This window comes from Marmota flaviventris, chromosome 13 (genome assembly GCF_047511675.1).
Source record: "Marmota flaviventris isolate mMarFla1 chromosome 13, mMarFla1.hap1, whole genome shotgun sequence".
Taxonomy (NCBI): Eukaryota; Metazoa; Chordata; class Mammalia; order Rodentia; family Sciuridae; genus Marmota; species Marmota flaviventris.
Window position 1 is genome coordinate 77,995,929 of NC_092510.1, and position 14,365 is coordinate 78,010,293.

General features: G+C 37.9%; 1 protein-coding gene across 1 annotated transcript in view; it reads left to right on the forward strand.

Annotated features, from left to right (window-relative positions):
- Positions 1-7,767: 7,767 nt before the first annotated feature.
- Tmem38b (transmembrane protein 38B) overlaps positions 7,768-14,365 on the forward strand; it is a 60,371-nt gene continuing 53,773 nt past the window's right edge. Inside the window, exon 1 of the mRNA XM_027943010.3 lies at positions 7,768-7,973. Coding sequence (XP_027798811.2) covers positions 7,862-7,973 — 112 coding nt within the window. The 5' untranslated portion in view covers positions 7,768-7,861. The remainder of the gene's footprint in view (positions 7,974-14,365) is intronic.

A 14,365-nucleotide genomic window follows, 5' to 3' on the forward strand; every position in this document is an offset into this window, starting at 1 on the left:
TCACCTTTAGCAGGTACTCCAGTTTTCCAAAATGGTTGTACCAATTTATACTCTCACCAATAGTGTAAGAATTCAAGTTGTTTTATATTTCACCAGTATTTGGTATTATCTTCTTTATTTGAGCCATTTTGAAAACCTACCTTACTATAGTTTTGATTTGCATTTTCATGAGGACTTCTGAAGTTAAACACCTCTTTGTGTGTTTGTTGGTTTTTTGAATATCCTTTGTTTTTTTTTCTTGTAGTGCTGGGGATGGAACCTAGGGTCTTATGCATGCTAAGGCCTCTAATGCTGGGCTGTACCCCCAGCCTTTATATACTCTTTTGTGAAATTCCTGTTAAAATCTTCTGCTTATTTTTGTATTGAGATTTCTTAAAAATTGATTATATTTTATTAGCTTATATGACTATATTTTCTGGGTAAGGGTCCTTTGCTGGAGAGAGTATGTTCGTATGCATATACATATATGTATGTGGACTTCTATTTTGTGCTTGTCTTTTTGCTCTTTTTTTTTTAGAAAGAGAGAGAGAGACATTTTTAATATTTATTTTTTAGTTTTCGGCAGACACAACATCTTTGTATGTGGTGCTGAGGATTGAACCCGGGCCGCACGCATGCCAGGCGAGTGCCCTACCGCTTGAGCCACATCCCCAGCCCTCTTTTTGCTCTCTTAATAACATCTTTTGATAATTGGAAGTTCTTAATTTTAAGGCAATACTGTTTATGGATTTTTTTTTTCTCCTAGGGCTCAGCTTTTTGTGAGCAGGAATCTTGAGTTGGCTCAACTTTTTACCTGTCTGGGAGAAATCCTTATTTGGACCCTGCCAAACTATCATCAGTAGTTTTTTTATGGCCTAAAACTTGTCACTGCAGTGTCTTCTTGCTTTATTGGCTTGAATTTATCTTATCTGATCCTTCTTTGCTGGTGACATTTGACTTTGTTCTGCTTGAGTCAGCAGACTATCCCTCTTCTGTCCTTAGGCTGGATTTCTTTGTCTCGGCTATGATCTAACTGACCAAACTTTCCAACCACCCATTCCAAGTAGCCAGTCTCCATCTCCTTCATGTCTAATTTTATCCTCAGCTTCTCTCTGGATATGGTTTTGCAGCACCTGTTGGCCTAGTTGTCCTAACCTCAGTCTAGCAGGGAACATCCCCTTATTTAGAAGACACCCTGCCTAACCCTTTCTTTACTTTGGCATCTCCAAGTTAGGTGAATTTAGAGGATCAGAGGCCCTGTCAAAGATTTTTCTGCACTGAGGTAGTTTTATTTCAACACAAGTGACTTCCAGCTGAGAGAATATGAAAACATCCTCCTGATGATGCATATTCTGATATTTGGATACTTGATGAATCTCTTGAGGTCAGATTCCTTTTGTTTGCTCAAATATCAGGTGTACCTTGTGTTCTCATGACTGGTGTGTTGGTGTAATCAAGCCTCCTCCACAAATCACTGACATTTTATGGGTTCTCAGGCATATACATGTGCATTTTTTTTCAAACCTCATCCACCAACCCTGTTTTCTAATCTCTGTTCTTTTCGTCTTCTGGTGTAACAAGATGAAAATGACATTTCAAAATTCCAGTTAGAACTTCTAAGATAAAAGATGTTACTTCCACATTCTAAAAAGAGAGAGTCAACTGTCTATGTGGGACTCAATAAAAGATAACTGGTCTAGAGAACTTTACTTTCAACAAATAGCCCAAATGGTCAAAAAATTGAAAGGGAATTTATGGAATGAATTCAGAGAGCAGAGTTCTTTGCTTTTCTATTTTTCTCTCTATGAGGAAATATGTGCTTCCCTCCCCCCAGCCAATTCAGACTACCTAAAACAGATGGAGGATTATTTTCTCTCATAACAGAACGTCTGAGAGACATAACTGATAAATTTAGTTATCTGCTATTTTCTCCCATAGTCATAAGATGGCTGTCCCTGTTCAGGGCTGGAAAAGGACCAATGTCAAGGGCACGGGTCTCTTTTTATTAGGGATGTCACTTTTTTTTTCATTGATCTATTTTTCTGTTCTTTCACCATTACCATTCTGTCTTTCCAGCTTTATAATTCACCTTGAGGTCGACTAGTGTTAAGCCTCCCGTTCTCCACTTTGTTTTAGGAAGCATAACAGCAGAACTATAGATGTGCATTAGTCATCTTATGGTGTCAGCCATGAGTGTAGATGTCAAGAAACCTTGCTTTGTGGAGGTCCAGGGCATCGATGAGTCAGCAGCGGGGGCTTGCCATAAAGGATATCAATAGCCCAAACAACAAAACAAAAAACCCAAACTCAAAAACTATAACCAACACTTGCCAGCTAGAAAATCTTTGTTCCTTTTCTCTTACTCTCCTTGACCTTTGTTCCTTTTCTTACCACAGGGAACATGGAAGATGGAAGGGGCAAAAGATGAAGAAAGATTGGAAAACTTCATCTACTTTTCCCCCCACTGAAAGTCTCTGTGACTAAGCACTTTGTAGCTACTTGGGAGGATGAGGCAGGAAGATTGCAATGTGGAGGCCAGCCTGGGCAAGTCAGTGAGGCTCTAATTCAAAAACAAACAAACAACAACAACAACAACAAAAAACAACAAAACAAAACAACAACAACAACAACAAACAAAGGAGAAGAGCTGGGGATGTAGTTCAATGGTAGAACACTTGTCCAATAGCACAAACCAAAGCAAACTAAAATAAAACAAAACAAAAAAGAAAGTCTTTAAAGAGATAGACAAGTAGCTGGTAGGAAGGGAGAAGTTCCAAATCAGATGGAAGATTGACATTTTAACTATGTTGAATGTTTTTTTTTTCTCCTTTTAAAATATCTTAAGTGATAACAAAGCAATGAGATCTGCTGAGATAATGTTAAAAGGACAGGATGACCTTATCAATTATTACCAAGTTGTCTTCCTAGCTCTCATCTGCTGGAAGTTCTAAAATTTTACAAGGAAAATTTTAGAAGTATTTAGGTTTGTTGAAAAGGAGAAAATTCAGTAGGTGTACCTAGGCTAGACTGATTGTAACATAATAAATAAATTATAGTCTGTTGTTGACTGTGTTTATGACTTCTCTCTGGCCATTAAAATTGGTTAAATAAAATAATTATACTGCACACCTCTTGGGATGTCTGCGTGGCTCCTTGCTTTCTCAGGAAATTGTGCTGATACTTAGGGATGTTTCAGATAGGAATCATGTGGTCCAGCCCTCCCATCAGAGCTGATTAACCAGAAGAGGACATCTGTCCCATTCAAGGGCAGGCAGGGTCTCTTCTGTTAGTACTGAACAAGAGGCTGAGGGATGTTGACGTTGAGTATCATCAGTGACCATGCCCACCTGCTGCTGCTGGCCCCAGAAATTCTCTGTTTCTTCCTCTTCTTGGTAGTTATTGCTCACCTCTTCTCTGCTTTCATGAAATTCCCTGGTAGCCTTTCAGTATATCCTTCACTTGGCTTAAGTGTCTCAGAATGGTTTTCTATTACTTGTAATCCAAGGTACATTTTTTAAGTGTCCATTGAACTTTCAAAATTCTGATGTTCTGTGACTTAATGAAGTCATTAACCTGCAGTGTCATTAACCACAGAAAGTAGGCAGGTATGGCACTGGTAAGTGACTGCAGTGTTGACAGTCCTTGCAATGATGAAACAGGCTTTTAATTAGGCAAACTTGCACTTGTTGCATATGGGGAACATTTTTGTTTTGTTTTGGTACCAGGGATTGAACTCAGGGACACTTGACCACTAAACCACATCCCCAGTCTTATTTTACATTTTTATTCAGAGATGGTTTCACTGAGCTGCTTATTACATTGCTTTTGCTGAGTCTGGCTTTGAACTTGTGATCCTCCTGCCTCAGCCTCCAGAGCTGCTGGGATTACAGGTGTCCGCCACTGCATCTGATATTTTATTTTTTAATTTTAAAATTTTTTATATTTTTGGCACCAGGGATTAAACCCCAGGGCTGTTTACTACTGAGCCACATTCCTGACTCTTCTTATTTTTTATTTTGAGACAGGGTCTTGCCAAGTTGCTTTAGAGCTTTGCTAAATTGCTGAGGCTGGTTTCCAATTTAGGATCTTCCTGTCTCAGCCTCCTGAGCCTCTGGTATTAGAAGTGTGCTCCACGGTGCCCAGATTGTTTAATTGTTTTTATTAGAGGAGTAAATGATTTTTATAGAAAAAGATTTTAGTTCCATTGTAAAAAATAAGTGTGAAAAATAAGTCATATTCCATTGTAAAAAATAAGTCATATTTGCCAAGACACAATGTCAAAGGCACTATAATTAGATACATACTGAATCTAATGAGTTGAATGCATTCTATAATAACCAATATCCAATAAGTGTTGGTTTATCACTTAAACCTCATGAGACAGTATTTCACTGTACTGACTAAATGCAGTGGATATTTTGAGAGGAACTGGTGCTCTCTAGTTAATTATCCTTGACAATCCTGAATATTATAAAGTTTGAACTCAAAGTACACATATTTTCCTTATATACCATACAATATAATTGGATACAGTTTAGGGATCCTACATACAGTGTAGTTATCAAGTGCCTATCAAAATATCTTTAGAATGAAAATGCCCAACCAGAATACCAAAGTTTAGAAGTGCAATTGACTTTTTAATATGACACTTATTAATCATGGATTCTTCATGTCTTTTAAAAAGTTATTGTTGTAGATTTCCTAAAATGAAAGGCATGCCACTCAGTGGATGGGAAGCAGTATTGCAGGAAAGAAATGGCCAAGATTACATTTATGATACTGAAGTTAGGACTTTGTCATTTGAGCCAGGGAGATGGATGAGCAAACTAAAGAAGGGATATGAGAGTTGCTCTAGAATTAACCTGATGATTAATATTAGTGGCATGACCACAAAGTTTGTATTAATAGAGGCACACACTGCTGAAGGAAGCATTTATTCATTTATAACATAGTTCTGAGCCAGGGATGATTTTGTGCCCTTCCCCCTGCCCACTCTGGGGGACATTTGGCAATGTCTAGAGATATTTTTGGCTGTCACAACTGGTATGTGTGTGTGTGTACGTGTGCATGTCCACACTACCGGCATTTAGTGCTACGGATTCTGCTAAATATCCTATAATGCATAGGATGGCCCCCTACAACAAAGAATCCTTCAGCCCAAAAAGTCAACAGTGAAGCCTCTGAGAAACCTAGCTTATAAAAATTAGTTTTACATGTTTTTGAACTCAAAAGTAGTTCAAATAGATCTTGTCAGAATTCTTTAACAGATATTAATACAATTAGACCACTTTTGTTTCCTAATGAATAAATTATACTTTATAATTTGGATTCATTTTTATCAGCAGTAAGTATTCAATTTTGTAAACTAATTTCAGAATTCAGGAAAGTTTAAATTTCCACATGTAATTTCCTCACATCTTGCCTTTCCTCCTTATTGATTCAAAGTTCTCCCTCCTTCTATTCCCCATTTTTTTTCTGCTCTGCCCCATTTCATTAGACTAAATGCACTGACCAAAAGCAAATATGATAAGCAAATTTAAAATATGGATAGAATCTGTCTTTTTGTGATATCACTATTCCTTTTCTTTATATCTTTTCTAAAAATAAGCTTTAGGCAGAAGTACCCAAGCTTATTTCTATAGTATTGAAATGATCAAATTACTTGTAGACTCTGATGTGATTAGTTCCTTTCTGTTGGAATTGATTTGTTTTAAGGTGACTAAAATGCTTGATTTACTGTCTTAAAAATAATCTTGGCCAGGAGCCCTAGTGCATACTTGTAATCCTAGCTGGAGGCTGAGGAAGGAGAATAGCAAGTCCAAGGCCAGCCTGGGCACTTTAATGAGATACTGTCTCAAAAAAACAAACCAAGCCAAACCAAACCAAAAAAGGGGCTGAGGATGTAAGTCAGTGAAAAACAAAAACAAACAAAAAAACAAAACAACTTTGGTATTTTACACTGCTGCCCTACTGGTTTTAATAACAAATTATACCCCGGAATGATACCGAACAGACACTTGTCTTAGAGATGTAAGGATTATTTTATATAATTCTTTCTTATAAGTTCAAGGATGAAACATATTTTGTGAAATTTAAGACTGTTAAAGTATTTAAAAAATTAGGAAAAAATATCCAAGTTCTTCCCCTAAATTCACTATAATTCCAAAGAAGGCAACCTATGAAAAGAATGGAAAGAATTGATTTAAACATAAAGGTATAAATAAATACAGGTGTTTCTTCTTATTATTTAGTCTTACTAGAAAGCATGCTACAGTTTTAAAAAACTTTCTCTTGGGCTGGGGATGTGGCTCAAGCGGTAGCACGTTCGCCTGGCATGCACGGGGGTGCTGGGTTCGATCCTCAGCACCACATAAAAATAAAATAAAGATGTTGTATCCCCAGAAAACTAAAAAATAAATATTAAAAATATTCTCTCTCTCTCAAAAACAACAACAAAAAACTTTCTCTATAGGAACTTCCTTAAAAACCACAGATGAAAAGTATTTTAACAAGTCTACTCTTCCATGATAAGTAATAAAATGTAGAAATCTGTTCCAATTTTCCTGTTTTAAACATTGAGTGTTTATGATAGTGCTTCTGACATCTGGGAGAATGCTTGGTTTAGAACAGGCATGCAAAAAAATTGTTAAATAATTTTAAATCAATGGTTAAATATTTAGATAAAAATAAAAAACCAAGGAGAGTTTCTCTTCCAGCACATACTCCCACGCGGCTGTTACCTACTTAGTAGCTGATAGTCTTTGTATTTTCATTTTCCTGGTGCCAGCATGATCTGTTGGCATGTCAAATAAAACGTGCCAAACTCGACTTTTCTTTTTACCCAGATCACTCTTCTTTCCTAGTTCTCTTTGCGATCATAATGTTATTGCTCATTCCTCCTTCCCTTGACAAATGATGCTTCCTTTGCTGACTTTACAGGTGGAGATGACCAGCCCTATTCTGCTCCTAGGGCACCTGGGCCTCTATTCCTGCTGCTCTTGGCTTCCCCTATCTTTTTCTTGGATGGGTGAAGATTCTCGGATTTTCCCTGTCTCTAGTGTTCTCACCAAATTTCTTCCCTTGTTGCTTGACTGTACCTCCATCCTCCGCAAAACAACCCGGGTCTGCACAATGGTTAAGAATAAAGGATTCTGACTCGGATAGGCCTGAGCGCAATGTAGCGATTAATCTGAGGTTTAATTATAGGGCCAAGTCACTTGTTTTAATGCCTGCTGTCCAAGGACTTAACTTCGTTTTCAACCTCACTTCTCACTTCGTTGTCTGACAAAATACCTCCCTCCTTCACCTAACTTCCAGATCTGCCCCAGCTTTTAAAGTACAACTCTTTTGTCACTCAGCCTCTTCTCTGGAATAATCTTTCTCTCACGAACTTTGACTATTTTTTTTGCGTTAAAAACATTTTTTTTTCCCTGTTGGGAAAGAGCAACTTTCATAAGACTAGAATGTTGTTTTATTTTGTATATCTAATAAGTCACAATGTGACTTGCAATGGGATTGCTCAATAAAAGGTGAATGACATCAGTTAACATAAAGAAATGTGACCCTGAGCGTCTCCCCAAGAGGGCCCAACTTCGCTCATCTGCGCTTTCTCTCGAGCCTGGCACGATCAGGTTCAACACCAAGAAGACACTGAACCCTTATTAGGAGAATAAGGCAGCCGGCTCGCCGCGTTCCCGCGCCTGAGACTCCCGGACGCGCCGCCCCGCCCCTCGGCGCGCCGCCCCGGGCTCCAGGGCGCACGCGCAGGCGCCAGCCGGCGCGGCGGGCGCGCGGCCGCGGCCGTCCCCTCCCCCACTCCCACTGCGCCGGAGGGGAATCCGTCGCACCGCGGCTGCTCAGGCCGCCGCGGTCGGTCGTAGCCATGGACTCTTCGTGGGAGGATCTGACGCTGGCCTTCTCCCGCACGTCCATGTTCCCCTTTTTTGACATCGCCCACTATCTGGTGTCCGTGATGGCGCTGAAGCACCGGCCGGGTGAGTGTGGGCGCTGCGGACCCGCCCCCTCAGCTTCCAGTCGCGGGGATGACGGACTCGGTCCAGGGGCAACCGGGGGCCGCTGTCCGGGAAGGATCCGGTAGTCTAGTGGGAGGGCGCCCTGAAACTGCCTGGCTGACCCCCCCCCCCCTTTAGTACAGAAGGGAAACTGAGGCCGGGAGGGCGGAGGCCGGGTACTAGACCGTGGAGGCTAGGCGCCGCTTCCGTGGCTTGCGGGGTTGGCGGGGCTCCCGGGCCGGTGCGGAAGCCGCTGCCGCGCGGTCGGTCTCCTGGTGGTACCAGCGCTTCCCTGGACGGTGTTTCAAAGTCACCGGAGAGCTAAGCTCCCAGTCCCCGCACGTCTCCGACCTAGCCTCCGGGAGTAAACAGGTGGTCCTTGCCTGTTGGGAAAGTTGTGCAAACACGTGAGCTGCAGGCCTCCCCTTGGTGGGCACACTGATGTTCCCCTTAACGCGGTGTCCTTCTTGACACCTGCTCAGCACGTTAGGATGACTGTCAGAAGCCAGTGATTCCTGTTTTCATTGTCACCAGTGACTTTTGTACAAGTGAGAGTCGCTGGGCATCTAGTTTCACACGACTCTGTGGAGTGGGGATGTGGTCTTGTGGTTTGAAGACCTTTGGAGCTGTTAACCAAGGAGCAGTATTTCTATTTTCTATCTTACATTCAGGATATTTGCTCCTATATTGGTTTACTTTTGTTGTTATTCCACCTTCCCTTTATATTTTGTGCATCTCCTCTTTCAAGAGGCCAAGCATTTCTGTCCATTTTCCATGTGTTCATACCATCTTTAATCCGTCTTGTTCTACAAATAGTTGATGAGTGAAGATTTGAGGTTGATGCTGTATCTCTCCTAGATATTACTGGTTGTCTCAATTTTTGGAACTTAGAGTATTTTTTTTTTAAACTTATATTGGAGTTTGTAACTCAGTCTGAATCAATTGTTTGGTAGAGATTTTGACCTGGACAAGGGTAGTATTACTATACTAATTAATGTAGGATAGATAATCTGTATATGACACTGCTTCCTTAGTCTGAAAGGAAGTACATTTTGTTACTGCCCCATACTCAGAATTTGATATTTTCTTGCATTGGGTAAAAGGTTCTCAAAGTATGGTTGAGGAATCCACAGGGTTCTCTGACACTAACTTGTTAAAATTATATTCACAATAATATTCAGGTATTATTCATTTTTTTCACTGTGATTTTTTTACATGTGTACAGTGGAGTTTTCTAAAGACTACATGACTTATAAATTGTGATACTGTAAGAGATTGAAGAGTATAAGAATCCTGCCAGCTGTTTTCTGTTTGAAGCCAGACATTAAGGATTTGCTACAACAGAAAACAGTGTACTTTTTCTCACTAATTGATTTTAGCTTTGGAAAAAAAGTCATTTTTCATAAAGAATCTGTTAACATTTAGTGCATGTATTATTTTTAAAATGAATATAGAACCCCCCCCCCCCCCTTTTTTTTTGGTGGTGGTAATAGGGATTGAATCCAGGGCCTTGAAGGTGTTAGGCAGGCGCTCTACCATTGACCTTGTGTCTTTAGCCCATAAAGAACTATTTTGAAATTCTCTCAGTTACAATTTGATACTTGTAACCCCCATGAACAAAAGTTCTTTGGGGTTCTCCAGAAATGTTTGAAGGGCTGGGGTTGTTGCTCAATGGTAAGCTCACCTGCATGTGTGAGGCACTGGGTTCTATCCTCAGCACCACTTAAAAATAAATAAAATAAAGGTATTGTGTCCATCTAACCCCCCCCCCCCCACAAAGGTTTTGAAGTCAGTTATTTTTAAAGGTATAATTTATATACAGTATATTTTTTTTTTTTGAGAGAGAATTTTTTTTAAATATTTATTTATTTTTTTTAGTTTTCGGTGGACACAACATCTTTATTTTTATATGTTGCTGAGGATCGAACCTAGTGCCCCGCGCATGCCAGGGAGGGCACCCTGAAACTGCCTGGCTGACCAATGAGTTTATACCGCTTGAGCCACAACCCCAGCCCAGTATATTCTTTTTAATATAAAAATTTAACATTATCATATATAAAATATATTAATTTTAATATAAAGTTCTATGATTTTGAAAATAGTCTTATAACCACCATTACAATCAAGATGTAGAACATTTTGTTCACCTACCCCAGATTTCCTTCTGCTCCTTTGTAGACAGTCCTCCTTCAACTCCTGGCAACTATTCATTAGCTTAAAATTTTTAGTGTATAAAGGGGTCAGAGTCCCCCAAAATCTGAGAATTACTTGGATAAATGAATGCTAATATAGTGTTATATAGAGAGTAACAAATATTTTTTTCTAGTACCAGTCCTTGTAAAGAGGTAAAAATGATAGAATTCACATGAGTGTACCTGTTTGTACTTTCCCTGGAAATGTGTTAGACTCCTTATTTCCTTTGACATTGTTGACTATTTTCAGTCCTCAGTACCTTGTCATTTTCATGCTCAGAAAACAGTTTTCATTTGCATTTGTCAGGGTTACTAATGAGTTTATACTTCTTAGGTTTATTGAACACTTGTATTTCATGGCTGTAAGTTTCTTAATATCTTTTGACCATTTTTTTTCTATTGGGTTGTAGGTTGTTGTCTAATTGTATTAATTTTCTTTATGTATCATGGGTGGCTAATTGAATTTGTTTTCCTCCAAGACCTTTATTAAGCCTCTAGACTGTCTGTAATTTTGCTTATTTTCTTTATTTAGCCTTTCAGTTTTTCTGAGTTACTGAAATCCTTCAAGTGAATTCTTTTTGGCTTAAGTTTGTCATAGGTTTTTTTTTTGTTTGTTTGATTTTTACTTGTAGCCAAGAACCTTGTATTTTATAGCCTCTATATTGAGGAGTATTGATATAAAGTGTTTAATACTGGTGATTATAGTGAGTGGCTTTGTTGTCATGATTTTAATGAGAATATTTTTAAAGTTTCATCAAATGTGATGTTTTACTGTAGGGTTTTAAGAGGCATAGTTAACAGTTTTATTTTAATCTTAACTTTCTAGGTTGTCCCTATGTCTTTATCACCATCCTGGTGGAGAAGGTGACAAATTTTGTTAATGATTCCCCCCCCCCCCCCCAGAAATCCATTGAGATGATCATTTGTATTGGTTTTTCTATTTAAAAATGTAATGGGCATGGTAGCTTAGGCTTGTAATCCCAGCAATTCTGGTGGCTAAGGCAGGAGGATTATAGGTTAAAGAATAGCTTGGACAATTTACCAGGACCTGTCTCAAAATTAAAAAGAGCTAGCGATATAGTTCACTAGTAGAGCACCCTGGGGTCAATCACCATTACTAAAAGGGGAAAAAATGTAGTGAAAAGATATTCATAGATATTTAAAAAATGATGAACCATTCCTATATTTTAGGAATAAACTTTACTTGTTTGATGTATTTAGTTTTCAGGAATTTTGATTGCTAATACTTTATTTAAACTTTTTGTATTTATGTTTATAATGGGAATTTGCCCATCAAATCTTTTTCTACTTTGGGTATCAAGGTTATGCTGTTTTTGTAAAATAGATTGGGAAGCTTTCCACTATTTTATATTTATTATTTATTTTTAGCTCAAGATAGTTTATTTAATGGGCATTCCCTATACTTTTTTTTTTTTTTGGAGAGGGGGTGGTACTGGGGATTGAACCCAGTGATGCTTTATTATTGAGCCATGTTCCCACCCTTTTTTATTTTTTATTTTGAGACAGGGTCTCGATAAGTTGCTTAGGGCCTCATTGAGTTGCTGAGACTGGTTTTGAATTTGCGATCCTCCTCCATCAGCCTCCTGAGCTGCTGGGATTACAGGCATGCATGCACCACCATGCTTAGCTCATTACTTATTCCTAGGTATTTGTTTTAGTCAGCTTTTTCAATGCTGTGACCAAAAAATTTGACAAGAACAATTTTAGAGGAGGAAAGTTTATTTTTGCACTGATTGTTTCAGAGGTCTCAGTCCATAGATGTGTGACTCCATTCCTCAGGGACCAGGTGAGCCTGAATGGGAAGAGTATGGTGGAGGAAACTTTCACTCAGGACATGGCCACTAATAAGCAAATAGAGAGACTCCACTCTCCAAGGACAAAATATATACCCAAAGGCACTCCCAGTGACCCACTGCCTCCAGCCATACCACCCTATACCTGCCTAAAGTGACAGGTAGTTAATACTTATTAGGATTCATCATGGTGTAGGTTAAGACTCATAATCCAATTATTTCACCTCTAAGCTTTTTGTGTTCTTACACATGAGCTTTTGGGGAACAGTGTTTATATAAACCATAAACAGTATTCAATAGACTTAAAATATGAAGCTGTTTCTTGGTCCATTTTAATGAGTAAATCTTTTTTTTTTAATAAAAAAATTCAGTCTTAAGTCATTTTTGGCAATTTACATTTCTCTCAGGAATCATTTGTTTCCTTTAAATTTTGAAGTGTATTGGAGTAAATGTGAACATTATTTCTAGAAAATTTCTCTGGATTCGTTAGTAGTTGATTCTTTAAAAATTTTTTTAATGTATATATATTTTTAGCTGTAGTAGGACACAATACCTTTATTTTATTTATTTATTTTTTTATGTGGTGCTGTGGATGGTACCCAGCGCCTTGCATGTGCTAGGTGAGCGTTCTACCGCAGAGCCACAACCCCAGTCCCTAGTAGTTGATTCTTAAATGTTATACACTTTAATTTGACTCTTCTGGATCTTTTTTTCTTATGTCCAGTGATAAATTTTTATAGCCTCTGATTTACCTTTTTTTTCTTCTAACTCATTTAGATTAAGATATGTTTGTCCAGATTCTTGTTGGTAGCAGCAAGTAGCTTATATGCTCTCTTTATATGTGGTTAGCTAGACTTTTTCATATTTAGAACTGAAGAGTGGATATGTGGTACTTCCAGTCCAATGCCTAGTTTCTCTTAGTTTTACTTAGTGTATGTATATATATATATATATATATATATATATATATATATATATATACTCTGCTTAACTGGCAACTTTTCTTATCCCCCAGAGACTGATTGTCTAGAACTCAGATCTATAGTAGTATAATAAATCTACAGTTCATGTATGTGCTGCTCTCAGGATTCTTATCTCTATACTTTCAAACATGTTACTTTTTGAGACTTAATTTTGAAATATTTTCTATCTTTGCTAATACCTCACTCCCCAATTTTTTATCCTTTATATCTTATCATTGTAGTTTCTGCCTAGAGCATAAAAATGCTAGTGGAGGCTAGAAGGAAAAGGGGATTAACTCTTTATACCTGAGGTTTGGAGACGGTTATACCTCGTATTTGTTTGGTTTAGATTTTGAAGTGTATTGGAGTAAATGAAATGAAAGATAATTCTCCCATTTCTCCACTGTGTGATTTTTTAAAAAATTTAAAACAACATTTTTTTAGTTGTTGATAGAACTTTATTTTTCTTTGTTTATATGTGGTGCTGAGAATTGAACCCAGTGCCTCACACATGCTAGGTAAGTGCTCTACCACTGAGCCATCACCCCAGCCTCCATCCACTGCGTGATTTCTACTTCATAAACAAAGATGTAAAACACAGGGTATGAATTGGATTTTTTTCCCCTTAGTTTACCTCCATTTGTCTTAAAATCAACTGTAGTTTTCCCTGAATTCTGGCATTTGATTTTCAGCTCCCCCAGTCCCTTTATCTCCTGGGCATTTTATTAGGAAGTTGTAATATGCTGCTTGGGGAGTACTAGTGAGAAGCCATTTTTTTACATTACCAACTTAATCTATTTTATCTTACATTTAAAATCAGTCTTTTTTCTTGTTAAATCTTCATTAAAATAAACATTTCTTCAAGGCCATATTCATATACAATTGCCATCTACTATGACTTCTGAAAACAATCTACAATTATTTCTTCTATGCATGAAATCTATTATTGCACTCTACATTCTCTCAACATTTTGCCAACCTCTCTTAAATCCTATATAGTTCAGTTAAACAAATTCTATATAGTACAGTTTTTGAAACTGTACTATACTATATTTATCAGGCTCTATATTAGATGTTGAGGATGCCAGAATAAAGGCTACTCTTTTTTTTTTTTTTTAATTTGTTTTAATTTGTTGAAAGCTACTCTTACAATCCTAAAGAAACCCAACTGCTCATTCTTCTTGCTTTTTTGGACAGTGTCTCATAAGATTGAACTGTTGTTCTTATGTAGTAGAAATAGTTATCATTGGTTTTGTATACTGCAGAATATTTCTGTATAATTCTAATCATCATACATTTCTGTAATATGGGTATCACTGAACTCAAGGGTACTCAACCGCTGAGCCACATCCCCAGCCCTTTTTTTAAAATATTTTATTTAGAGACAGAGTCTCACTGAGTTGCTT